At 44.7% G+C, this 27544-nt stretch overlaps 1 protein-coding gene across 1 annotated transcript; it reads right to left on the reverse strand.

Annotated features, from left to right (window-relative positions):
* Nucleotides 1-1401: 1401 nt before the first annotated feature.
* On the reverse strand, nucleotides 1402-27300 carry LOC142216155 (kinesin-like protein KIF19). The gene is made up of 20 exons (XM_075283756.1): nucleotides 27247-27300; nucleotides 26786-26866; nucleotides 23983-24093; nucleotides 23785-23872; nucleotides 23054-23190; nucleotides 22356-22481; nucleotides 20366-20560; nucleotides 19960-20109; nucleotides 19544-19666; nucleotides 18151-18313; nucleotides 13875-14043; nucleotides 13198-13378; nucleotides 12382-12652; nucleotides 10786-10907; nucleotides 9708-9865; nucleotides 8942-9044; nucleotides 7836-8246; nucleotides 6796-7003; nucleotides 6083-6190; nucleotides 1402-1499 (listed from the first exon to the last, which is right to left on the reverse strand). The coding sequence occupies exons 1-20, from the start codon at nucleotides 27286-27288 to the stop codon at nucleotides 1402-1404; spliced, it is 3045 nt and encodes a 1014-aa protein (XP_075139857.1). The 5' UTR covers nucleotides 27289-27300.
* Between the last annotated feature and the right edge of the window lie 244 nt (nucleotides 27301-27544).

A 27544-nucleotide genomic window follows, 5' to 3' on the forward strand; every position in this document is an offset into this window, starting at 1 on the left:
TTAGTGTAATGTATGGCGGTATTCTTTAGGTAGAGTAATGGACTTGGTAATGCCGCTTGTGGCATTATGGCTAGGGCTAGTCGGCGACTTTGGCTGCAACTCCTATCACGCAACCAAAGATTGCAAGGTCGATTAATGTTACTGAATGAAGTCACATTGCAACCCCTAGTCACGAAATGGTCGAGCGGTTTTCAATTAGAGGTCACAGTCGCAGCATACGACGGTAGTGATGGCAATGCAACTCCATTCACTTATATTAATAAAGGGATTGCAGGACAATCTATGGTAGTGATCTTTGGTCACACAACTGGAGTCCTGGTCAAAGTCGCATGTAGCTTGAGAATGAAGAGACTGTATCACTGCTGTTCTGCTGTGACTCCTTCATGGTGGCAATCCTGGCCAAGCAGCAATTTTCTGGAAGCCCCATTCATATGCATGGAGCTGTGCTGCAAATTTCCATACGTGCTATGCAGGAAAAATCAGTAAACTAATATCAATAATAGTAAAAATACTTACTTATGGTAGAGTTGGAAGGGACCTCAAGGGCCATCGGGTCCAACCCCCTGCGAGTGCAGGTTTTCCTAAATGATCCCAGCTATATGTTTATCCAGATTCCGCTTGAAGATTTCCATTGATGGAGCGCCCACCACCTCCCGTGGCAGCCTATTCCACTCTCTCACTCCCCTCACTGTCAGAAAGTTTTTCCTAATGTCTAATCTGTATCTCTTTCCCTTTAGTTTCATCCCATTGCTTCTTGTACTTCCTTGTGCTAATGAGAATAGGGGAGATCTCTCTGCACTGTGACTACCTTTCAGATATTTGTAGACTGCTATTAAATCTCCCCTCAGCCTTCTCTTCTGCAAACTAAACAATCCCAGTTCTTTTAGCCGCTCCTCATAGGACATGGTTTGCAGACCTTCCACCATTTTGGTTGCTCTTCTCTGGACTTGCTCCAATATATCGATGTCTTTCTTGAATTGAGGCGCCCAGAACTGTACACAGTATTCCAGGTGTGGTCTGACCAGGGAAGAGTACAGCGGAATAATGACCTCTCTTGATCTAGATTCAATGCTTGTCTTAATACATCCCAGAATTTTATTAGCCTTTTTTGCAGCAGCACCGCACTGTTGGCTCATGTTGAACAGTGCGGTGCTGCTGCAAAAAAGGCTAATAAAATTCTGGGATGTATTAAGACAATACCACCGGGGCCCTCTTCATTCTCAGGATTGTGGGTGCCCCAGAGGTCGTACCCGCTCCAATCACAAACCCTGGCGACGTAGCAGACACATAAATGGACTTGACCATTTCATTTGATGAAGTTTTGGTTTTATTAGAGATTTTATTGCTATACAGTTCACAAGTTCTCGTCATTGTTTACAGTCCGGTCATTTTCTTTTGTTCTCAGGTCTTGATGAGTTTTTTTTTACCCGCTGCGTACGTATGGTGGACATTTCCGAGAAATGCTGATCTGGATTTTCCAGCCGTGACCTCTCCTGGACCTATGATATTACAAAACATGAGACACGGGTATGAACAGGTATTATGTCAGTCTTACTACACACGATATAGACGGGCGCTATCTGACAATACGTGCCTCAAGCTTCTCCAATATGTTCGTACTCTATCCACCCACTTCTGAGTAGTATCGCCCTCCAATATGGATACCAGATGCTGGGTGACAACCACTATAATACCGCCCTTAGAGGTTGTCATCCGTCTTATCACAGACCCAAAACAGAGAGAGCTATTGCTGCTTCTAACACGAGCATCAGACCCCACTGATCTTCCATTCATGACCTATCCTAAACAAACAGTATACAGACTCATTGATCCCTATGGCCCCAGACACACGTCCGTCGTTCTTACAAATCAGTGTCTGGATTGTTGAAACCATCTGCAAAACATGGAGCAGGTTATATTCCTGTCTGTATTTGCAGCAGACTCGACCACACTAGTGATTGTGATCATAGAAGCTTTTTTTGGACACGGGCAACACGGTGGCTCAGTGGGTAGCACTGCAGCCTTGCAGGGATGGAGTCCTGGGTTCAAATCCTGCCAAGGACAACATCTCCAAGGAGTTTGTATGTTCTCCCCGTGTTTACCTCGATTTCCTCCCGTACTCCAAAGACATACTGATAGGGAAAATGTACATTGTGAGCCCTATATCCAACCCTACATGGGGCTCACAATCTTAAAAAAAAAGAAGTCTTTTTGGATGATACACAGATTCAATGCGGACATGGTTTTTGTGCGGTATACAGACAGTATAACCACTATGGTTGTGTACATGTAGCCTAAAACTGAGACCTGTATATACAAAATCACTACAAATTCACTAAACCTCTGATTAAAAACTTTTATTTTATAATTTAAAGAAGAAAAAAAAACATCCAACAATGACCCCGATTCCATTGACAATGAGCGCTCTATGACCCGTCAGTAATCCTATTCCTCTAGAATGTCCCTGCTATAATACATGTATGTGCTGTATCCCATCTATTGCTGCAGAGTCTTTTCTTGTTTTCGTCAGATAAATTGAAGGTTACACACTGACTAATATTTGTCTTCATTGTATCTTTTGCACTTGGTGTACACTGTAGTGAGGAGGCGCCATCGCTGTGAGCTCTCTGCTGTTTTACACAGTGGCAGTGCCTGCGATCACAGGACTACAGCACCCGAGGGTCAGATTTTTAGTCTTCGGTGCAGTGAATGAGATCACGGAAGCCATTCAGTTGTTATGGCAGGTGGAAGCCTGAGACTGTCAGGGCCATATTACTATTGAGGCCTATCATAGCGTACATTACCCCTGTACTGTGACAACCCTTTATTTATTACCCTTGTAGTGTGACATCACTGTGTGTATTATCTCTGTACTGTGACATCACTGTGTGTATTATCCCTGTACTGTGACATCACTGTGTGTATTATCTCTGTACTGTGACATCACTGTGTGTATTATCCTGTACTGTGACATCACTGTGTGTATTATCCTGTACTGTGACATCACTGTGTGTATTATCCTGTACTGTGACATCACTGTGTGTATTATCTCTGTACTGTGACATCACTGTGTGTATTATCCTGTACTGTGACATCGCTGTGTGTATTATCCTGTACTGTGACATCACTGTGTGTATTATCCCTGTACTGTGACATCACTGTGTGTATTATCCTGTACTGTGACATCACTGTGTGTATTATCTCTGTACTGTGACATCACTGTGTGTATTATCCCTGTACTGTGACATCACTGTGTGTATTATCTCTGTACTGTGACATCACTGTGTGTATTATCCCTGTACTGTGACATCACTGTGTGTATTATCTCTGTACTGTGACATCACTGTGTGTATTATCTCTGTACTGTGACATCACTGTGTGTATTATCCCTGTACTGTGACATCACTGTGTGCATTATCTCTGTACTGTGACATCACTGTGTGTATTATCTCTGTACTGTGACATCACTGTGTGTATTATCCCTGTACTGTGACATCACTGTGTGTATTATCTCTGTACTGTGACATCACTGTGTGTATTATCCTGTACTGTGACATCACTGTGTGTATTATCCTGTACTGTGACATCACTGTGTGTATTATCCCTGTACTGTGACATCACTGTGTGTATTATCCTGTACTGTGACATCACTGTGTGTATTATCTCTGTACTGTGACATCACTGTGTGTATTATCCTGTACTGTGACATCACTGTGTGTATTATCTCTGTACTGTGACATCACTGTGTGTATTATCCTGTACTGTGACATCACTGTGTGTATTATCTCTGTACTGTGACATCACTGTGTGTATTATCTCTGTACTGTGACATCACTGTGTGTATTATCCCTGTACTGTGACATCACTGTGTGTATTATCTCTGTACTGTGACATCACTGTGTGTATTATCCCTGTACTGTGACATCACTGTGTGTATTATCCTGTACTGTGACATCACTGTGTGTATTATCCTGTACTGTGACATCACTGTGTGTATTATCCCTGTACTGTGACATCACTGTGTGTATTATCCTGTACTGTGACATCACTGTGTGTATTATCTCTGTACTGTGACATCACTGTGTGTATTATCCCTGTACTGTGACATCACTGTGTGTATTATCCTGTACTGTGACATCACTGTGTGTATTATCCTGTACTGTGACATCACTGTGTGTATTATCTTGTACTGTGACATCACTGTGTGTATTATCCCTGTACTGTGACATCACTGTGTGTATTATCCTGTACTGTGACATCACTGTGTATTATCCCTGTACTGTGACATCACTGTGTGTATTATCTCTGTACTGTGACATCACTGTGTGTATTATCCCTGTACTGTGACATCACTGTGTGTATTATCCTGTACTGTGACATCACTGTGTGTATTATCTCTGTACTGTGACATCACTGTGTGTATTATCCCTGTACTGTGACATCACTGTGTGTATTATCCTGTACTGTGACATCACTGTGTGTATTATCCTGTACTGTGACATCACTGTGTGTATTATCTCTGTACTGTGACATCACTGTGTGTATTATCTCTGTACTGTGACATCACTGTGTGTATTATCCCTGTACTGTGACATCACTGTGTGTATTATCCTGTACTGTGACATCACTGTGTGTATTATCTCTGTACTGTGACATCACTGTGTGTATTATCCTGTACTGTGACATCACTGTGTGTATTATCCTGTACTGTGACATCACTGTGTGTATTATCCTGTACTGTGACATCACTGTGTGTATTATCCTGTACTGTGACATCACTGTGTGTATTATCTCTGTACTGTGACATCACTGTGTGTATTATCTCTGTACTGTGACATCACTGTGTGCATTATCCCTGTACTGTGACATCACTGTGTGCATTATCTCTGTACTGTGACATCACTGTGTGTATTATCTCTGTACTGTGACATCACTGTGTGTATTATCCTGTACTGTGACATCACTGTGTGTATTATCTCTGTACTGTGACATCACTGTGTGTATTATCTCTGTACTGTGACATCACTGTGTGCATTATCCCTGTACTGTGACATCACTGTGTGTATTATCTCTGTACTGTGACATCACTGTGTGTATTATCTCTGTACTGTGTGTGTATAGAGAGACATCTATCAGTCACTTATAAGACCACCCATTGGACTAAGCAAAGGTAGAAGTGAATACAATACACATTATACTACAGTATCTATCAGTCTGCTCCTCCTGCTCTATAACACACTGCCCACCGTTCACACTACATCCTCAATGTGACAGGTGCCCTTTAAGTCTAGGCATTATTTAATAATGGCGTTGGTATAATGTACGGTATTTTGGAAACACTTTAACCGTTACTGAGGCTATAAACCGCTCAACGCTGCAAACATATGTCAGCTACAAAGCAACCCCAGAGACAGCGCCAGCTGTGGTATAAAATATTCATGGCCTCCATAAGCCCAATTGTCTTCATCCGTGGTTATTATTGTATATTGTTGGTGGAAAGACGTCACAGACCTATTAGGGGATTAACCCTAAAAAGAATAATATATAGGGCCATTCCAGATGTATAGCAAGTCCCCATTGTGTTCGATATACATAAGAGCATAGTAACGTCTCTCTGCATCCTACCAAGACTGCCATCTCTATAACATCAAGGTACGGAATATCCATGTTGTAAATTAGAGAGTAAAGTTATCATAGACAGGGGTCTAGAACACGGCTTGGTCGCGTATAAACCGGAACTTTCGACCGTGTATTCTCAGCTCGGCCGTGCTTGTGTCTTAAACAGAGAAAGTTACTGTCAGACACCTCCGGTGGAAACTCATCTCCTCCAAGCATTAAAGGATTAGGCGGTAGACATCTAACTTGAGTATGGGGTCACCAGCTATTGACCTTAGAGACGGCCATCTTGTGCACACCTTGTCTAGAGCTCCGTGTTGCTGGTCTATGACTTGATACAAAGTACTTTCACTCTCCACAAAGCCGTCAGCCATTAGTTCTACAGATAAGACCATATCTTAAAATGATAGCAGAGAACTTTCAAACACGGATCATCGAGCCAAGGATAATTGTCCTCGTGGCTGACCTTTGACTCTCTTGTGTAAGACTTGACCTTTCTCCGCTCCTGCATTGATCTGTTGGATCATACTGGGAGGCGTCCGGTTGACCTGAAGAACCTGAAGAGGGCCGTCATCTGAGAAGATAAAGGAATCCTATTCATTAAGAAGCCAATATATTCCCCAGCACTTTACAGTGTCCTATAGGGTGCACTACTAAAGCCAGTATCAAATCCACATGCCATAGGCGATACTGACTCCCCGGATGAGTACGGGATCTAGTGCCTAAGAGAAAGTCTTATCTTATTATTATAGTTGTATAGGATTGTATCAGCCCTATACTAGGAGTGCAAAGGTATCAACCACAACTACTTCCTAGTATCAGACTCCGAGGGACCTCTGACCCAGTAATGTCATAAGAGAGGCGTCATCCCAAATTCTGATAAAGGACCTGGAACCGTTTGTTATCGCTATCCCTGACCTTAGGTGTTGTACAGGCCCTACACTGTGTACAGCCAGGTATATGGAACAGAACAATGGCTGCAGGCGCTATAGGTCCCATCTGGATGACGCTGCCGCAATACATCCCATATCGCTATATAAGGTCTTTTTTTTTTTTTTCAATGTATATTGTGAGCCCGACATAGAGCTCACAATGTACACTTTTTCCCTATCAGTATGTCTTTTTGGAATCTGGGATGGAAAGATCTTATATAACATAAGTCAGAGGAAATGAATATACCGCTCTGCTGGTCGCAGCTCGCTGGCATCATGGCCGCCGCTGGCACGTTGTCAGGAATACTCTTCCTCCCCTTGGGCCTCACAAACGTCTTCATGTTCAGACCAACCTTGTCTTTAGAGGCCATCCGTGTAGGTTTGGTCGGAAGTCTAGAATGTGGAGACGTCCGGAGACTTCTGTCAGGATTTACTCTGAGTGCACCGTGCGGCTTCTGAGTCACTTGAAAGAAACGCAATGTCGCTCACAGAGGTGGTAGCACAGCTACGACTATTCCTAAGTGACTATTGCAGAGCCCATGTAAACTGCTGGTCGGAGAAGGTCCTGTGGGTGAGAACCCCACTGAACAAAGAGTGTTGTGCAAAAGTTTTAGGCATGTGAGGGGTGGGGGAATCAGGAATAGAAGAGTTAATTGTTTATTTTTGTCAATGAAATGAAGCGAATGAAGAAAAGAAAAATGTCAATCTCATCAATATCTGGTGTGACCTTTACCCTTTGGATTCAAAGGTCATTAATGAATGACAGAGCAAAATACTATGCTCCAGTTTAAGACTCTTATCACCCGCTAGGCCATTACCTATCGCAATGTATACACTCACAGCAATTCTTTACAGATCCGTCCTATAGGTGTATCTCTAATGGTGGGGTCAGTGGGTTTTATCATTAACTTAAATGAGTGAAAGGAACGTGACCCTGGAATTGTTGTCACTTTCCTGCTTAGTAGAATTGTGTAGGCCATGAACCAGTCCTGTAACACTATAAGACGGTATATAGCGCTATATTCTGACTCTTTCAATGGACTGAAAGACAAATTTTTCACTACATCCTTACTTGGCCAGCGAACCCTACCCCTAAACTATTGACGCCGACCCCCAGACACCTGTCCCCTTTTAACCTTATAGGTCCTCTCTCTAGACAACGGGGTTGTCCAAGACCCAGCAAAGTTGGATACTGATGACTTATCCGCACTTTTGTCATCGTCTATTGTTACACCACTATTGGGAGGCTTAGGTCTATGGCTGCAGTGTGAATTATGGTTTAGTTACCTGTAAAGTTGCGGCTTCGAATGAACGTGACCTTTTTTCCCAGAAGTTTTTTTGGATTTGCAGCTTCTTGTGAGGCGTGAGGATCTTGGTGTCCTCGCCTTTCCTTGGCGTTATAGCTGTAAGGCTTTCAATGCTCGCCGCCTTCCTCACAGGGGGAAAAAGTACGATCCTTGGGGTCTCTGGTACATGCAATGAGGGGAGGGCATTCTCCTGCTTTAGGATGAATGAAGACTCGGTGCTGGCAACTTTGGAACGTCTTCTGGCCGCAACCAGGGAAATGCTTTTGGTCCCAGCAGCGATCTCTTCCAGGGCTTCAGGGCTGAACGGCAGGACTGATAAGGAGCGTCTCCGATCAAAGGAATTTGGGAACATCATGGTCGGCGTGCCTTCTGTAGAAGGGTTATTAGTTGCCTAATGAAAGTCAAAGTATAGAATAAAATCTAAAATTTAATATTTTTCATAATAATGTACACATATGAATAGCTGTTGTTCTGGAGAGTCTTGCAGAAGCCCGATAGTAAAAATGCAGACCCTATAATGGTTCTGGCTTACACCACCACTCCACTATCCTTGGATTAGGGTATTGGATTATTCATCAACTCGGCCCTTCCTGTTGTGGTGCTCATATAGCAATGTTGTGCTATTCCCAATTAAAGGGGTTTCTGGTAGTTACATATTGATGACCCCTAATATAAGGAGAGTTCAACAATATGTGATCACGGGGGTCCAATATCTGGGACCGCCGCCGATCAGCTGTTTGAAGTGGCTGCAATTACATCAGTTTCATCGATCATGGTACAGCAGCAGTTCAATCCCATTCTAGGGAATGGGGCTGAACAGCAATACCAAGCACAGCTACTACAATATGCACGGCACGGTGCTTTGTATTCAATTAAGATGCTGCAGAGCTCATCTAGGTATCTGGTGGGCGTCCCAGGTGTCCGAGCATCACCAATAACATACTGAAGGCCACCATCAATACCTATGTCCTTGGTTGCTCTCTAAGCTATTGGGCTTTTCCTCATATTGGTGTATATATCAACCAAGTCCTTGAACATCCACAACTTTGCTACCAATGATAACCCACAGAGAACCTCATAACCTACCGGATTTAAAGGGGTCCTCAAATGGTGAAAAGGTGTCAGGCTCAAAGAAGAATTCTGTCTGGTGGGCTTCAATCCTGGACTCGATTTGGACGTCCTAGAGTCACTGGAGTGAAAAATATTGACCCATTCAATTTTAAGCTTGATATGCAACAGATGTGAACTCTGCATTTGATTGCCAGGAATACAGATGGTAATGGGTAAGGTATTATAAATTATATATTGTGATCTATGGAGGATGAAGTCTATGTAGGTACCATGATATTACCCTTCTTCTAAGAGATCAAGATGTTCTTTGTGATCAAAGGGGTTGTATGAGAAAAAACATGGCTGTTTGCTTTCAGAACCAATGCAACACCCGTCCATTGCTTTTAGGCACAAAGCAATTTTGGGGCCTAAATTATAATGAATATGGCGCTGGTGCAAAGATGCCATTGTAGTCCCAAGTGACGTTAAATTGTCGCAAATCACTGTGACTAGTTTACGCCACAAAAGTGACATGACGGATCTGATGGTGAGCGAAGGATAATAGAACTGGGGATGAGGGGTGTAGGAGTAGGAGCGTACATGTATCTAGTCATCAGCAACTCAATATACAGTATATCACTGGAAGAGCGGGATGATGGCAGGTGGATACTAGATAAGGAGCGGACACAGGAAGGAAGGAAAGTTCACAAACATCTGCACAGAAGTGATATAAAATCCATAGAGGTGGCAGTAACGGGAATATTAGCATAATATTGTACAAGGACAATACTAAGTGTAATACCTGTCTGAATCACAGGTATAAGGAGACAGGATGAGTCTTGTGCGGCCGACGCCATTCTTCTTCCGGTCACTTACTGCCTTTTCAAGCTGTTCTATATCCAGGTGCAGGAGTGAACCCCCACAGTTCTCCGGGTCAACCCCATTTTGTATTGTACCGTCCTGTAATTGAGCACAATGCAATGATTCGAGGCAGGTGTATATATATATATATATATATATATATATATATATATATATATATGTGTCAGATAGATCATCTAGGACTAACAGCAATGGGTTTGGTGGGGCCATAGAGGAAGCATACATGGGGGATCCTCTGTGACTGTCGGCCAAGGGTCCACATACACCTATGACTGCCCATATAAAATATAGATTTGTGGGGTCATCCTTCAACAGCTGATATGCAGAGAATGGAGCAGGAAGCAGATAGCGCTGTTCTCAGTGTGGTGGCCTAACTGAGTCACTGCAGCTTAGCTCCTAGTTAAGTGAATGACAGCTGATCTGCAGTACCAAGTCTGACCACTACACAGAGAACGGCGCTGTCTGCTTCCTGCTCCAGTCTATACATAACAACTGATCGATATGGGGTGTAATGTATCAGATCCCCCCCAACAATTTAATATTGATAGTATTTTAGCCCAGAAACCTCTTTAAAGTGAACCTGTGACGTATGGGAAGAGATCTAGTATAACTTGACATTTATTGATTGTAATCCCTGCTGATTCGATGCTTATGAGTCCAGTGGGCGGTCCCGCTCAATAATTGACAGTCTCCGTTATATTAATGTGCACTTAGAGGCAGCTGTCAATCAATAGGACCGCCCAATGGAGTCCTAAGCATAGAAAGAGAAGGAATTTACATGAACAGTATATAGGTTATACTGAATATTATCTACAAAGGTATATATCAATCTGCCCTGCACCTCCTGCTCTATAAGCCGCTGCCTGCATATCAGACGCCATGTTTGATGTGACTGGTCCCTTTAAAGGGTCGGATAGAAGTAAATGAATAGTAAATGTCTAAGTAAAGCACCTGAGCAGGAATAATAACACTCTATATGTTAATGTACGTTGATATACTTTAAGTGTGCCTGATAACAGAGAGTGTAGCTCCTCCAGTCGGCTTATCGTCCCATCCTCCATCTCCTTGGAGTATGATTGATGAAGCTTCTCCAGCAGCTCCGGACTGTGCACCTTATCATCTACAAGAGGAACAGGGCGCAGACATGAGAATGACATTATATGGAAATAAGGAAAGGCAGAATTTCACCATCTATCAAACCAATGCTCAGAATAAAGGGGATGTCCAGGTATCTCAGTACTGGGGAAGGAGAAACATGGGTTCTGGTCAGAAATTCAGGTGTGACCGACAGTAACCCTAAATACCGTCTCCTGCATTGTGACCGCATCTCAAAGGATCTGAGTTATTTGGTGGGATCCCAATGATCAGGGTCTGTAGGAGTCTAAGAATCTGCAAAAAAACCTTCCTGAGCACTGCACTTCCTCCATATGATTGTGTGAGGACCCCACCCCACAGCTCCCCATACCTCAGCTTCCTGCATAGAGCATTGTACATTGCAATCCTAGCATGCACATAGATAGCTGATAGCTGGTTGACACAAATGCAAGCACATAGGACAATGGTAAGGGAGCTGTAAGGACCAATGGGCGACTAAGGACGTGGCAAGATGACTGTGCAATGAACACCGTACGTATGTGGATATATTATAGATATTAATGCTGGGGACTGCGGTCAAAACATTTTTGCTATAATTGCTATATAAAGCTTACTATATAAACTTCTGGGGGCTCTGCAAATAATCTTATGCATTTAGGGGTCTCCTGGCTGTCTCCTGTTGGCAAATGTCAGCCCTGTTCTCATTGGTTCTCATTGAGGAGATTTGGCTGGTGCATCATGGGAATGTATGCAAATGAGCTCTCTTCCAGAAGAAAAACTGTCTCTCTAGTGCCACCTATAAGTAGATTACATTTTAAAGAGGTTGCCCGAGAGACCCAGGCAAAATGGACACTGATGACCTATCCATAGAATAGGTCATCAGTATCATATCAGTTGAGGTCCAACACCTAGATCCTGCACTGATCAGCTGTTTCGGCCATACCTTGACTTACTCAGTAGTTACCAATAGGTGGCGCTAGACAGGCGGTATTCTTCCTTTTGGAGGACAGCAAATTTGCATTTCTTCTATTGGGTACAATGCTTCCAGAAATGACTAGCAGATGCTTATATGAACGTGCAAGGTCATACAATCCTAGCATGCACGTTCATGGGGCTAGAGGATCACTATATTGACTAGATCTATTTTATTTTTTTATTTTTTTCATCTTGTAGATTGTGAGCCCCACATAGAGCTCACAATGTACATTTTTCCCTATCAGTATGTCTTTGGAATATGGGATGGAGATCCATGCAAACACGGGGAGAACATACAAACTCCTTGCAGATGGTTTTCTGCCCTTGGCGGGATTTGAACACCAGGACTCCAGCGCTGCAAGGCTACAGTGCTAACCACTGAGCCACCGTGTGGCCCCCTATTGACTAGATCTATTGACTAGATCTATTGACAGATTCTTGCCATTACATGACCTATAACCTCCAGCTGTATATGCCCAGCATTATCTCGCCCCTCTCCTTATGTTGTGGCCCCTTGTAGTCACCTTCTATTAGAGCCTTCTGCAGATGGATGATTTTTTCACACAAGGCCCGGTACTGCTGATAGCTCAGGATCACAAAGTCCTTCTGGTAGAGAACACTATTGTCCTTACAGCCGCTGCGGGCCCGTAGTTCTGTATTCCAGACCTGCAGTTCATGAAGTTTGTGCAGCAACCTAAAGACCTCGCGCTGGTCACTACTGAGCTGCTCGGGGATCATCTGCTCCAGCCGAGACGTTTTCATTTTAGCTTTGGCCCAGTGTTCTTCCAGTTCTGCCTAGGAGGGAAAGAATTCACATTTCTACAGAGCACCTTAAAGGCGTTGTCCAGGTAGTCTTTAAGGGTTTTTTTTAGACGCTAGATCTAGGGGTTCCAGGTTGGTTCCGGGCTAGATCATGTTATTGGATCCAGCAACCGGCCCATGGGTCGCTCCACCTCCTTGTTTGAAGGTGGTTAAATACTCGTTTTATGGGGGTTGACTGACAGTAGTAAAGCCTTTGGGAGCAGGGGCAGGTGCTGGTTCTGATCAAGTGTCCCAGGTTCGGAACAGCTCTGAACCCCAGGTCCAGCATCTAAAAACCTGCATGTATGTAAGTAACAAAAGACTCCGTGGACAACCCTTGATCATAATCTGCAAGACTGCAACTCCTAAACTCTATCCACCCCAGGAGCTTCTATTGCCTCTGCAGATAGAGGTGACCTTATAGGCCACCCCTCCTGGTCTCCATTCCTCCCATCCATGAGGTGGCTTGGACCATACTTTGACACAAATTTTTCCTATTCCTTGCTCATCTAGCGACACATCCTCCCCGTTATCTTTACCATCATGGCTGTAGTTTTCTTCTGTGCAGAAAGCAGTATATTAATTTCTTCCCTGGCGACCATGACTTCAGGCGGTTCGGCCGCCTCTGCTTCATCTTCATCCTCTTCATCCTCTGCATCTATCACCAAGTCCTCAGTGTCCTTATCTCTGGAGGATTCCCGGACCTTCTCCTGCTCCCAGCTGCATCACACAGAGAAAAAATGGGACAAGATGTCAAATACAGTAAAATTCAGGCGGTTTAGTACTTAATAGTATAGTGCTGAATTTCCATCAACCCCCTCGGTGTATATTCTGGACCCGCGCCCACACAGCGGGAATAAACAAGGGTAGACGGGCAGTGACAGCGGGTGGAAGAAGATACAAATCCATCAAGATCGATCTGTTTTCGTTCCTTGCTGCATTTGTCTATGAAACGTAAACTAAGACTGGCGAAGTAAGAAGCGATCTATCCCCCACATGCTGGGCGCAATACATTCCCTCCTGAGTCTACGAGAAGGGAAGGGATTAAAACCGTGGACGTGCACATAAAGCACACTGAAATCAAAAAAGCCCCAAAATTTCATCTATTTACAATTCAGCCAATGGAGACACCGGTGACAGGGGAGTAAGTTCTGTTTATCCCTCAGCTTTCTCAGTAACAGATGATACAATATAATCCACATTAAAGACCACTCACTCCGCAATGGTAGTCAGATGTCTGATGGCATCAATACGCATCTCCATATTAGCGTTGTTCAGCTGCAGGAGGCTGCGTCTCACTTCCAGATGCTCCTGAAAGGCGAGGATGAGCTGTTCTTCCAGACTGACGCCATCTTGGTCTGAGAGATCGTTCTGATGCCCATCGTCTATGGGAAAGGAATACTATATTACATGTATATGGATCTGGATTAGGATCCCCGACCGACCTCCTCCCCGCATTCCTGTGTGCACTATTATGCCCCATAGTGGCCCCTGCACACAGAATTATCCCCCATAGTGGCTCCTGTACACAGTATTATGTCCCATAGTGGCCCCTGCACACAGTATTATGCCCCATAGTGGCCCCTGCACACAGTATTATGTCCCATAGTGGCCCCTGCACACAGTATTATGTCCCATAGTGGCCCCTGCACACAGTATTATGCCCCATAGTGGCCCCTGCACACAGTATTATGCCCCATAGTGGCCCCTGCACACAGTATTATGCCCCATAGTGGCCCCTGCACACAGTATTATGTCCCATAGTGGCCCCTGCACACAGTATTATGCCCCATAGTGGCCCCTGCACACAGTATTATGCCCCATAGTGGCCCCTGCACACAGAATTATCCCCCATAGTGGCTCCTGTACACAGTATTATGTCCCATAGTGGCCCCTGCACACAGTATTATGCCCCATAGTGGCCCCTGCACACAGTATTATGTCCCATAGTGGCCCCTGCACACAGTATTATGTCCCATAGTGGCCCCTGCACACAGTATTATGCCCCATAGTGGCCCCTGCACACAGTATTATGCCCCATAGTGGCCCCTGCACACAGTATTATGCCCCATAGTGGCCCCTGCACACAGTATTATGTCCCATAGTGGCCCCTGCACACAGTATTATGCCTCATAGTGGCCCCTGCACACAGTATTATGTCCCATAGTGGCCCCTGCACACAGAATTATCCCCCATAGTGGCTCCTGTACACAGTATTATGCCCCATAGTGGCCCCTGCACACAGAATTATCCCCCATAGTGGCTCCTGTACACAGTATTATACCCCATAGTGGCCCCTGCACACAGTATTATGTCCCTTAGTGTCCCCTGCACACAATATTATGCCCCATAGTGGCCCCTGCACACAGTATTATATCCCATAGTGACCCCTGCACACAGTATTATCCCCCATAGTGGCCCCTGCACACAGTATTATGTCCCATAGTGGCCCCTGCACACAGTATTATCCCCCATAGTGGCCCCTGCACACAGTATTATGTCCCATAGTGGCCCCTGCACACAGTATTATCCCCCATAGTGGCCCCTGCACACAGTATTATCCCCCATAGTGGCCCCTGCACACAGTATTATGTCCCATAGTGGCCCCTGCACAAAGTATTATGCCCCATAGTGGCCCCTGCACACAGTATTATGCCCCATAGTGGCCCCTGCACACAATATTATGCCCCATAGTGGCCCCTGCACACAGTATTATCCCCCATAGTGGCCCCTGCACACAGAATTATCCCCCATAGTGGCTCCTGTACACAGTATTATGTCCCATAGTGGCCCCTGCACACAGTATTATGCCCCATAGTGGCCCCTGCACACAGTATTATGCCCCATAGTGGCCCCTGCACACAGTATTATGTCCCATAGTGGCCCCTGCACACAGTATTATGCCTCATAGTGGCCCCTGCACACAGTATTATGTCCCATAGTGGCCCCTGCACACAGAATTATCCCCCATAGTGGCTCCTGTACACAGTATTATGCCCCATAGTGGCCCCTGCACACAGTATTATCCCCCATAGTGGCTCCTGTACACAGTATTATACCCCATAGTGGCCCCTGCACACAGTATTATGTCCCTTAGTGTCCCCTGCACACAATATTATGCCCCATAGTGGCCCCTGCACACAGTATTATCTCCCATAGTGGCCCCTGCACACAGTATTATGTCCCATAGTGGCCCCTGCACACAGTATTATCCCCCATAGTGGCCCCTGCACACAGTATTATGTCCCATAGTGGCCCCTGCACACAGTATTATGTCCCATAGTGGCCCCTGCACACAGTATTATCCCCCATAGTGGCCCCTGCACACAGTATTATGTCCCATAGTGGCCCCTGCACAAAGTATTATGCCCCATAGTGGCCCCTGCACACAGTATTATGCCCCATAGTGGCCCCTGCACACAATATTATGCCCCATAGTGGCCCCTGCACACAGTATTATCCCCCATAGTGGCCCCTGCACACAGAATTATCCCCCATAGTGGCTCCTGTACACAGTATTATGTCCCATAGTGGCCCCTGCACACAGTATTATGCCCCATAGTGGCCCCTGCACACAGTATTATGCCCCATAGTGGCCCCTGCACACAGTATTATGTCCCATAGTGGCCCCTGCACACAGTATTATGCCTCATAGTGGCCCCTGCACACAGTATTATGTCCCATAGTGGCCCCTGCACACAGAATTATCCCCCATAGTGGCTCCTGTACACAGTATTATGCCCCATAGTGGCCCCTGCACACAGTATTATCCCCCATAGTGGCTCCTGTACACAGTATTATACCCCATAGTGGCCCCTGCACACAGTATTATGTCCCTTAGTGGCCCCTGCACACAGTATTATGCTCCATAGTGGCCCCTACACACAGTATTATCCCCCATAGTGGCCCCTGCACACAGTATTATGCCCCATAGTGGCCCCTGCACACAGTATTATATCCCATAGTGACCCCTGCACACAGTATTATCCCCCATAGTGGCCCCTGCACACAGTATTATGTCCCATAGTGGCCCCTGCACACAGTATTATCCCCCATAGTGGCCCCTGCACACAGTATTATGTCCCATAGTGGCCCCTGCACACAGTATTATCCCCCATAGTGGCCCCTGCACACAGTATTATCCCCCATAGTGGCCCCTGCACACAGTATTATGTCCCATAGTGGCCCCTGCACAAAGTATTATGCCCCATAGTGGCCCCTGCACACAGTATTATGCCCCATAGTGGCCCCTGCACACAATATTATGCCCCATAGTGGCCCCTGCACACAGTATTATCCCCCATAGTGGCCCCTGCACACAGTATTATCCCCCATAGTGGCCCCTGCACACAGTATTATGTCCCATAGTGGCCCCTGCACAAAGTATTATGCCCCATAGTGGCCCCTGCACACAGTATTATCCCCCATAGTGACCCCTGCACACAGTATTATGTCCCATAGTGGCCCCTGCACAAAGTATTATGCCCCATAGTGGCCCCTGCACACAGTATTATCCCCCATAGTGGTCCCGGCACACAGTATTATGTCCCATAGTGGCCCCTGCACACAGTATTATCCCCCATAGTGACCCCTGCACACAGTATTATGTCCCATAGTGGCCCCTGCACACAGTATTATCCCCCATAGTGACCCCTGCACACAGTATTATGTCCCATAGTGGCCCCTGCACACAGTATTATACCCCATAGTGGCCCCTGCACACAGTATTATGCCCCATAGTGGCCCCTGCACACAGTATTATGCCCCATAGTGGCCCCTGCACACAGTATTATGCCCCATAGTGGCTCCTGCACACAGTATTATCCCCCATAGTGGCCCCTTCACACAGTATTATGTCCTATAGTGGCCCCTGCACACAGTATTATACCCCATAGTGGCTCCTGCACACAGTATTATACCCCATAGTGGCCCCTGCACACAGTATTATGCCCCATAGTGGCCCCTGCACACAGTATTATACCCCATAGTGGCCCCTGCACACAGTATTATACCCCATAGTGGCCCCTGCACACAGTATTATCCCCCATAGTGGCCCCTGCATACAGTATTATGTCCCATAGTGGCCCCTGCACACAGTATTATCCCCCATAGTGGCCCCTACACACAGTATAATGTCCCATAGTGGCCCCTGCACACAGTATTATGCTCCATAGTGGCCCCTACACACAGTATAATGTCCCATAGTGGCCCCTGCACACAGTATTATACTCCATAGTGGCCCCTGCACACAGTATTATCCCCCATAGTTGCCCCTGCACACAGTATTATACCCCATAGTGGTCCAAGACGTTACACAAGTAGGCCCGAAGCCTACCCGGAGAGGTAAGTAATGCTGTTTTTTTAAGTTCCCTTACCTCTACTGAAAAGACCTCTTACCTCTGAAAAGACCCCCGAGTATAATAATATAGTTTCTGGAGTTCGCCAATAGACACCTGGCGCAGATGTGAACTAAGCTTTAGTGATGACAATACCTTGCCGCTCTCGGATCTTTAGTCCCAGGTCTTTCAGCTCTCTGAGTTCTCGCTCGTGTTGTCTAATGCTGCTCTGCAACTGATGAATCTCATGCTGAAGGTTGACGATTAATCCCCCGTAGTGAGCGATGTGATGTCTGACACTCTCGTAGTTCCTCTTCACCTGTTTCCGTGCAGGTTATTTATGGAGAGAACAAGGTAAAACGATCTATAAGTCCAGATGATGTAGCAGGTATAAACAATGTGACATTGGCCCAAGAAAACTGATTTTTTATATTATTTTATGATACCAATTTCCTGGAGGTTGTACCAGGTGGGGGCGCAATTTTTGCCACCCCAGGAAAATGTCCAGCATCCCGTAATAAATATTAAACCACTGTACAGATCAATGTAAAGTTATCCTATGTATGAAATCTATGTGCACAAATGCAACCATAATTTTCGTCCTATAAATCTGCTATTTGCTCATTGATCAGGGTCTGATATCAGGACCTGCACTGATCAGAAACCGATTACAAGGTGTAGGGGCCAAAACAGACCTGCTCTGGTTCAGGTGAATGCAACCAGAGATGCCGTTCCCTGGGTCCACCACTATAGTGTATGGACAACAAGCTGTATACAGTATACAGAGCTCTGTACACTATAGTGGTAGCATTGGGGACTGCAGATCTGCTCTGGTTCAGGTGAATGCCACCAGAGATGCCGTTCCCTGGGTCCACCACTATAGTGTATGGACAACAAGCTGCATACAGTATACAGAGCTCTGTACACTATAGTGGTAGCACTGGGGACTGCAGATCTGCTCTGGTGAATGCAAGCTGAGATACAGATCCCTGGAGCCACCACTATAGTGTAGGGATAAGAAGCTGTATACAGAGCTCTGTATACTATAGTGGTAGCACTGGGGAACTGCAGATCTGCTCTGGTTCAGGTAAATGCAAGCTGAGATACAGTTCCCTGGAGCCAACACTATAGTGTAGGGATAAGAAGCTGTATACAGTATACAAAGCTCTGTACACTATCGCGGCAACACAGGGGAACTGCAGATCTGTTCCTATTTACTTGAATAGGAGCAGAGCTGTATCCAGCTATATACCTTTTAATATACAGCTTCTTGCAGCAAAAACAACTTGCAGCAGGGGGTCCAGGTATCAGACCTCAACCAATCTTATACTGGTCATCACTACTCACTACTTTGCTGGGCCTTGGTCAACCCCTTTAAGGGCAGGCCACCTCTGAAGCTAATTTTTTTTTCCCAAACAAAGGTGCACATCCCCCTTCTCATATCATATACGGTAGTATCCAACTTCATTATACTATGCTATATATGGCTGTGGCCTTTGTCATCCCATTGCTTCCACCCGTCCTCCATATACCGCTCCCCCCGGCTTACCCTTGTCTTGATGTTTTTGGCTCTGCTGGCATAGATCAGCGTGGTGCGGGATTCCTCGAAGGCGGCAGCGGCCGGGCTGATGTGCGCGATCATGACTGTTCTGCTATTCCCACCTAATGCGTCCTATGATACAGAGCATTTGCTGCCATTAGCATTTATAATGAGGAGTTTACAGTGAATCTTCCATTTAATTAGAAAGACATCATTGATATAAATTGGCCCCGGCTCAGAGATTTTCATGGAATATTAAAAACCTTGTTATTCCGTCTATAATGAGTCTACTGGGTAGGAAATTATAGTAATGTATTCAGCGGCAGAGAATAAGACGTCTGCAGCTTGTGGAACTACAACCCCCAGCATGCCCTGACCTCCATTTATACAATATAAGATTGTCTGTACAGTAGACGCGCTCGCACCTTTAAGAGTCGGGTCAGCTTGCTATCTCTGTAGTTGATATGAGTATGGTTTCCTCCTCGTTCACACAGCGCTGTTATACAATTCCCAAGGGCTAAGAGGGAGCGGTTAATATGTGCCCCCTCCTTCATCCTCTGGCCACGGTTTTGTGTCTATAAAGAAATGTAATAAGAACATAAATAACATCGTAGAAAGTGAATTTCTTGATTTATTACATCCAATACCAGTGTATATATCTATAGTAATACATGCAGGAACCTCGAAGTGAAGCGACCTTGGTGTTGTAGAGCGGAAGGGGGGGTCCATTTCACATTCACAGTATTATATGGCCATGGTAACCCCAAAACTTGGGGGCCACTTCCTCTGCAGCCCTAGGAGTCTTATGGGCTTACACTATACATGGCATACCTGGGCCGCTCGCTCCGAGCCTGCCAGATCTATCAGAAACAGCTTTCCAATTCTCACTTCATCGTGGACATTGTGCGATCTGCTCCGGTGTTTTACAGTGACTTGTAGTACTGCGTGGGACCGGGAAGACGTCTTGTTAGCTGCGGTAGGTTCTTGCGTCCGATGTCGGTTTCCCTTTTTTAACAAAGCCATGGACTGAAAGGAAAAGGAGTCTAGTCATAAGATCTTATTAGGTAACCATCACTTCTTGTATCGTGTACCCTACAATAGGTTATGGCGGTGGTCCGCAGGCCATGCACATCCTATACTTATTAACAAGACCCGTGCACGTTACTTGCTGGACATCCATCCTTTCCTCGGCAATGGCCTGTCCAGGTCATGCCCAGTGTCAGAATAGGTTGGCTTCACAGTCACATTGGAGTCTCTGTAGCAGAATCCATTGGGTCCTTCAAGGAGGAAACTGGGCGCAAACCCGGTGGATCCCATTACAGTCTATGGGGTCTGAGGGCTTCCACGTGTTACCACTTTTTAAGCAGACAGGGTGTCCGTCTTTCAGGTCCCGAATGCTAGTGTGAACCTAACAGTCCATAAATAATGGCTAATAAAACTCAATTTTATTGATAGGCATTAAAATGTCAAATCCTGGTTAAGGTATAAACAGATAAGTGTGGCGTATAGATTATAAGATTATAGGTGGGCCACACGGTGGCTCAGTGGTTAGCCTTGCAGCGCTGGAGTCCTGGTGTTCAAATCCCACCAAGGGCATAAAACCATCTGCAAGGAGTTTGTATGTTCTCCCCGTGTTTGCATGGATTTCCATCCCATATTCCAAAAAAGACATACTGATAGGAAAAAATGTACATTGTGAGCTCTATGTGGGGCTCACAATCTACATAAAAAAAAAAAAAAGATTATAAGTATATGCATATACAAAAGCTACGCAATCATAGCTAAAGTATATGCATATTCCTAAATTTGTAACACCTATATTACCATACCTAGGTGTATACAGAACACCCACCAGCCAGTGTCTCAAGGCGAGTAAGGTGTGACTAGAGCAGTGGTTCTTAACCAGGGTTCGATTGAACCCTAGGCCATATGCACAGTTCATTTTGAATAGCAGTAAAAAAACATATACCTATGTCTTGAATTTGGAAAAAAAATCATATTTGATTTATCAGTAAAGAAGGGTTCGGTGAATGTGCAGATGAAACTGGTGGGTTCGGTACCTCGAACAAGGTTAAGAACCACTGGACTACAATGTATCTCAGCAATTCACTCCGTCAGCTGGAGGTGGATTCATGAACAATGTCTCCTACTAAGGCGCACGGCCAACTTGTCACATAGGACTCAGACTGAAAATCGTATCAGTTTGAAGAATTCAATTAAAAGCATCAACCAGTGGATATTGGTCTTATGTTATATCCTAATATCCATCCTAATGATACATGAAACCCTGCATTTATATTGTCTGTCTGGCATTTTATGCTACAACAGAGAGGACACAGTGGTTGATGCTTTTAATTGAATTGTTCAAACTGATACGATTTTCAGTCTGAGTCCTATACGACAAGTTGGCCGTGTGCCTTGTTCATGAATCCGTCTTCAGCTGAGGGAGTGAATTACTGAGATACATTGTAGTCGCACCTTACTCGCCTTGAGACACTGGCTGGTGGGTGTTTTTGTGTAGGATAGTAATATACAGTATGTGTTACAAATTTGGGAATAGGGAATATGCATATACTTCAGCTATGATTGCATTGCAGAGTAATGTTCTCTGCTAGAAGGCGTGATATGCATATTCTCATAATCTATACACTTATCTATTTATACCTTAACCAGGATTTGACATTTTGCATCCATTTGACATCAGATGGCGCCCGCTGCTCCACGCCTGGTTACTGGTTTCTTTGCAGACAGCACCAACTTGTGGTGAAAACTGATCACTACACAATGTGCTTTGGTTGTCGGTACATCTACTAATAGTCACCTCTTCAGCGCTGCTAGTGAAGAATTCAGTGATCCCAGCAATCTGCACATTTCCTCTGGAGTCCTCTCTAAGATCCAGATATCCAGAAGAAGGGTTTAAGAGGTCGCGGATTAACTCATTGTAGATCTGCAAGTTTCAAGAAGCGACATCAGTCATTGCGGGGTTAACCCATGCAATCTCTAAATGGCATTTACATAAAAAGGGAAGTGTTATAATAAGAAACGCAAAGGAAAGAGTCAGTGAACGCAACAAGGAGCGTTTTGGTCAGTTATATCACTCCTTATAATGCTTTTTCCTTAGGATAGGTCATCCAAGATTGTCAGATGCCCAATACCTGGCCCCTGGCCGATCAGCTGTTTGAAGGGGCTGCAGTGTTCAGGTGAGCACAGTGCCGTACATTTGTATAGTGGTTGTACTTGGTATTGCAGCTCAGCCCATTCACTTGAATGGGACTGAGCTGCGATCAGGCTATGTGACAAATGAACGTGAAGACGAATGACCTCAGGGAGCGCTGCTGCCACTTCACATAACAAATCCTCGAGGGTCCCAGGTTTCAGACCCCCCAAGAATCTTAATTGATGACCTATCCTAAGGATAGTCAGTCCGTATAATGTAATCCGCCATATAGACATGTGACATAGTCGCTCTAGGACCTTGTATGTTGGGGATGAATATCAATGTGTATACGGCACGTTTACCTCCAGGTAGGACATTGATACAGAACAGTCCGCACTGTCACTAATCTCCTCGATGGTCCTGAAGAGATCAGTCAGAGTCCTTATGAATATTCCCGGCTCGCCATCCACTCCCAGCATAGTATACGTCTTCCCTGTCCCTGACAGAAGAGGGATTACATACATCATCAACAGAAAAGCCAAGTATTTACCCGCAGCACTCTCAGAAGAGGTTTCAGAAGAGTCCATTGGTTGAGCAGATCAGCTGGATGAGACTCAGCTGCAATACCACATACAACCCGTGGACAGGTGTGGCACTATTTTTGCATGAAAACAGCCATGTTTTTCTAATAGATAGATAGGAGATAGATAGATAGATAGATAGATAGATAGATAGGAGATAGATAGATAGATAGATAGATAGATAGATAGGAGATAGATAGATAGATAGATAGATAGATAGATAGATAGATAGATAGGATATAGATAGATAGGAGATAGATAGATAGATAGATAGATAGATAGATAGATAGGAGATAGATAGATAGATAGATAGATAGATAGATAGATAGGAGATAGATAGATAGATAGATAGATAGATAGATGATAGATAGGAGATAGATAGATAGATAGATAGATAGATAGATAGGAGATAGATAGATAGGAGATAGATAGATAGATAGATAGATAGATAGATAGATAGATAGATAGGAGATAGATAGATAGATAGATAGATAGATAGATAGATAGATTACCTGTTGGTCCATAAGCAAAGACTGTAGCATTGTACCCAGAGACAATTCCTTCCACCAGGCTCTGTGTAGTTGCTTCGTACACACAGTCCTATAGAAGAGACAAGATCATTGATCCTACATGACATCGTCCGGTTTTTGATCTGGTTCCTGGATCTCTCCCCAGTCCAGATCTCTCTTATTGCTATACAGGAGGGTTACCTGCGATGCCCACTGGTCCAGGACCTCATCGAATACAAAGGTTCTCTGTCTGGAATGATTCACCCTCCAGACATCATCCAGATCTTCACTGGGATCCTTCAACAATAACATCTGAAAGATAAGAAAGGCTCAGCGGGTTATACCAGGTACCGGATCTACCGGCCATTTATACATGGGGGAGGAATATGAGGAATGGGAACTAGAGATGAGTGAGTACTATTCGAAACGGCCGTTTCGAATAGCATGCACCCATAGGAATGAACTAGCTATAGCCCGCGACTTCGTCCGCTGTCCCCTCAGCCTTGTGCGAACCACCTGCAGCGCGTGGCCGTTTCCTTGCGGCTGGCGCGTGGCCCCTCACACAGCATTGTGGGCTGGGACCTCACGGCCCCGCTGCTGTGCCTCAGGCCCTCCCATTTCCCCCAACCGCGCCTCCCGGCCCTCCCCTTACCCCCCACCTGCGCCCCCGGCCCCCTTTAGAGAATACAGTACCTCCTACATCCACACCTTCCCCCCACTACCACCCACCCGTGACCCCGGTTACCCCCCCCCCTCCCCTTTCCACATGTGCAATCTGCCCCACCCCTACTTACCTTCTGCCCTCTGGCCCCAAACCAGACCACCACCATATTAACAGACAAGGACAGACCATCAATATCAAGTCTTGCACAAACCCCTTAATGGTTGCCGGTTACTGCCAAAGTTGGTAGTTTGACTGACATTAATCTAGCGTGCATGGCCACCAACCCATGCTGATTGCAGATGCAGCCCCAATTTCAATGAATGGGTCGGGGGTCTTCTGGGTCCACCAGGGTTTCAGCTGTCTTTCTCACAACTGTAATCTCACCCCTCGTGATCATTTGAGACCCGTTGATCCCGTCGATCAGAATATGGATAATACAGTAGGTAAATATGGCTCGTGCCATTAACCCTATAACAGGTTAAGACAAGACCATCAGCAAATCACGGCGCGCACTACAAGTCCCCAGCATGTAATTGATATTGTTTCCTCTGTCTGATGGAAGATGTTACATATAGATAAAGGAGGCGACAGAACTAATATGTGGACTAATCTATTCCATAGGGAAACTGGGAACAGAACAGCAGGAGCCGCTCCACAGGGGAAAGACACTTTTCAGAAACTGCTGGATGTTATTGGTTGGAACATGACATGTCTTACATTATCACTAGAAACAAACAGGCCCAGAGGGACGTTCACCAGTACACAGCGCCATGTAATATGAGCGGATAAGACAGCCATATTATCAGGAATCCTCTGCTCATCGTACAATGGGGCCGCGGATTAAGGCCAGTTCTCTGTGCGCTGGTCCAAGATGTGCAAACATTATTAAAAGTTTCAGGGACTGGTGTAGACTTCTTGTATCATTCAGGCCTGTTTTCTGCCATAGGTTATACCAAATGCAGCAGACCTAGATTTGTGCATCATTCCGCCCAGCTTTTTGAAAAATGGAAATCGTTGCAAATTTTTTTTTTTTTTTACAAATGCCCAAGCACACGTGACAACGTTTCGTGCCCTGCAGAGAGCTCAAGGGTTAACTCCCGCTAACCTGGAGAAGAGCGAAGGACTTACAGATTTCTCTGCTCTCTGTACACTGGCCAGGGCGAAGGGGAGAGGCTCCTGCTGCAGCCAGACACAGGACAGGGAGGAGGAGACATGGCCAAGATCCTAAGACAGACTGAAGATTTTTCCTTATGTATTCCTTTAAAATGGGACTAAATAAGATCAAATAAGAGGAGGAGATGGAAGGAGATGGACCGCGCTAGGTCAGTTATTATGTGTGCAGGTTCTGCTAGGGGGAATTGCTAAAAGTTCTAGATGAACCAAAATGTTGAATTACTTGGTTAATAAAGTCCATTATTTTGCATCAATTTTGGAATGCTGCCTCTTTTTTACTTTGCTACAATGATCATTGTGACACTGACGGAAGGTTTCCATAGAGATAGATAGATAGATAGATAGATAGATAGATAGATAGGAGATAGATAGATAGATAGATAGATATGGGATAGATAGATAGATAGATAGATAGATAGATAGATAGGATACAGATAGATAGATAGATAGATAGATAGGAGATAGATAGATAGATAGATAGATAGATAGGAGATAGATAGATAGGAGATAGATAGATAGATAGATAGATAGATAGATAGATAGGAGATAAATAAATAGATAGATAGATAGATAGATAGGAGATAGATAAATAGATAGATAGATAGATAGATAGATAGATAGATAGATAGGAGATAGATAGATAGATAGATAGATAGGAGATAAATAGATAGATAGATAGATAGATAGATAGGAGATAGATAAATAGATAGATAGATAGATAGATAGATAGATAGGAGATAGATAGATAGATAGATAGATAGATAGATAGATAGGAGATAGATAGATAGATAGATAGATAGATAAATAGATAGATAGATAGGAGATAGATAGATAGATAGATAGATAGGAGATAGATAGATAGGAGATAGATAGATAGATAGATAGATAGGAGATAGATAGATAGATAGATAGATAGATAGATAGATAGATAGGAGATAGATAGATAGGAGATAGATAGATAGATAGATGATAGATAGATAGATAGATAGATAGATAGATAGATAGATAGGAGATAGATAGATAGGAGATAGATAGATAGATAGATAGATGATAGATAGATAGATAGATAGATAGATAGATAGATAGATAGATAGATAGGAGATAGATAAATAGATAGATAGATAGATAGATAGATAGATAGATATTGGATAGATAGACATTTCTTACTTGTTTTCCCAGTTTATAGGTTATACATTTCACACCTTCCTCTATTTCAGTCTGACTCTGAGGTCGAATACGCACGGCAACCTGGAAAGGTACAGAAAACCAATCATACTTGGTGCTACGTGAGTGGTGCGATACTGCCAACATGAAGAGAGAATACATAGATAACTCCTGAGATTACGCAGCCTGCCACGGATAATAAGCAGAAGAAACCAGGGTGAAGTCTACCTGTGGCCGCAGCTGTCAGTCGCACATAGTGTATGTATGTAGATGTATCTGGGGCGCTCAGTAGTGGAGATACATCAGATAAAAGGGGCGATTACGGGGGTAAGGATTTACTGGATTGAAGAACATTACATATAACCTCCCCATCTTGATGTGGCTGATAACAGGGAGCAACAGATTGCATCCAGCTGTCTATTAGATGTAAGGCAGGTGTTGAGCGCCTTGTCGGACGCACTTACCGTGATCTGATGATACTGAATGTCGTCTTTCGCATTCTTCATTGTCCCAGATTCTGTACCGAGACGTGCAATATCTACAATAGGAGCTACAAGCCCAAGACGTACTCAGCTGGCTGATCTACACGGCATATAGACACAGAGGAAAGCATAAGGTCCCATGGTAGCATGACATCAACACTGGCTCCTGTGTGTACAGGGACACAGGGAATGTGACATAAGCACATGAGAGCGGGTAATGCAATGTACAGTGTGATGAGTACCTGGCGTCTTGTGCCCGCACCAAGTGATCATCCTGTGT

Source organism: Leptodactylus fuscus, chromosome 8 (genome assembly GCF_031893055.1).
Source record: "Leptodactylus fuscus isolate aLepFus1 chromosome 8, aLepFus1.hap2, whole genome shotgun sequence".
NCBI classification, from domain to species: domain Eukaryota; kingdom Metazoa; phylum Chordata; class Amphibia; order Anura; family Leptodactylidae; genus Leptodactylus; species Leptodactylus fuscus.

Coding starts and splice junctions, on each gene's coding strand:
- LOC142216155 (XM_075283756.1), bottom strand. CDS start 27,288: ATGAAGAATGCGAAAGACGACATTCAGTATCATCAGATCACG. Junction 24,094..26,785: donor CCTATAAACTGGGAAAACAA/GTAAGAAATGTC, acceptor CTTATCTTTCAG/ATGTTATTGTTGAAGGATCC. Junction 8,247..8,941: donor TGAGGACCCCTTTAAATCCG/GTAGGTTATGAG, acceptor GACTTTCATTAG/GCAACTAATAACCCTTCTAC.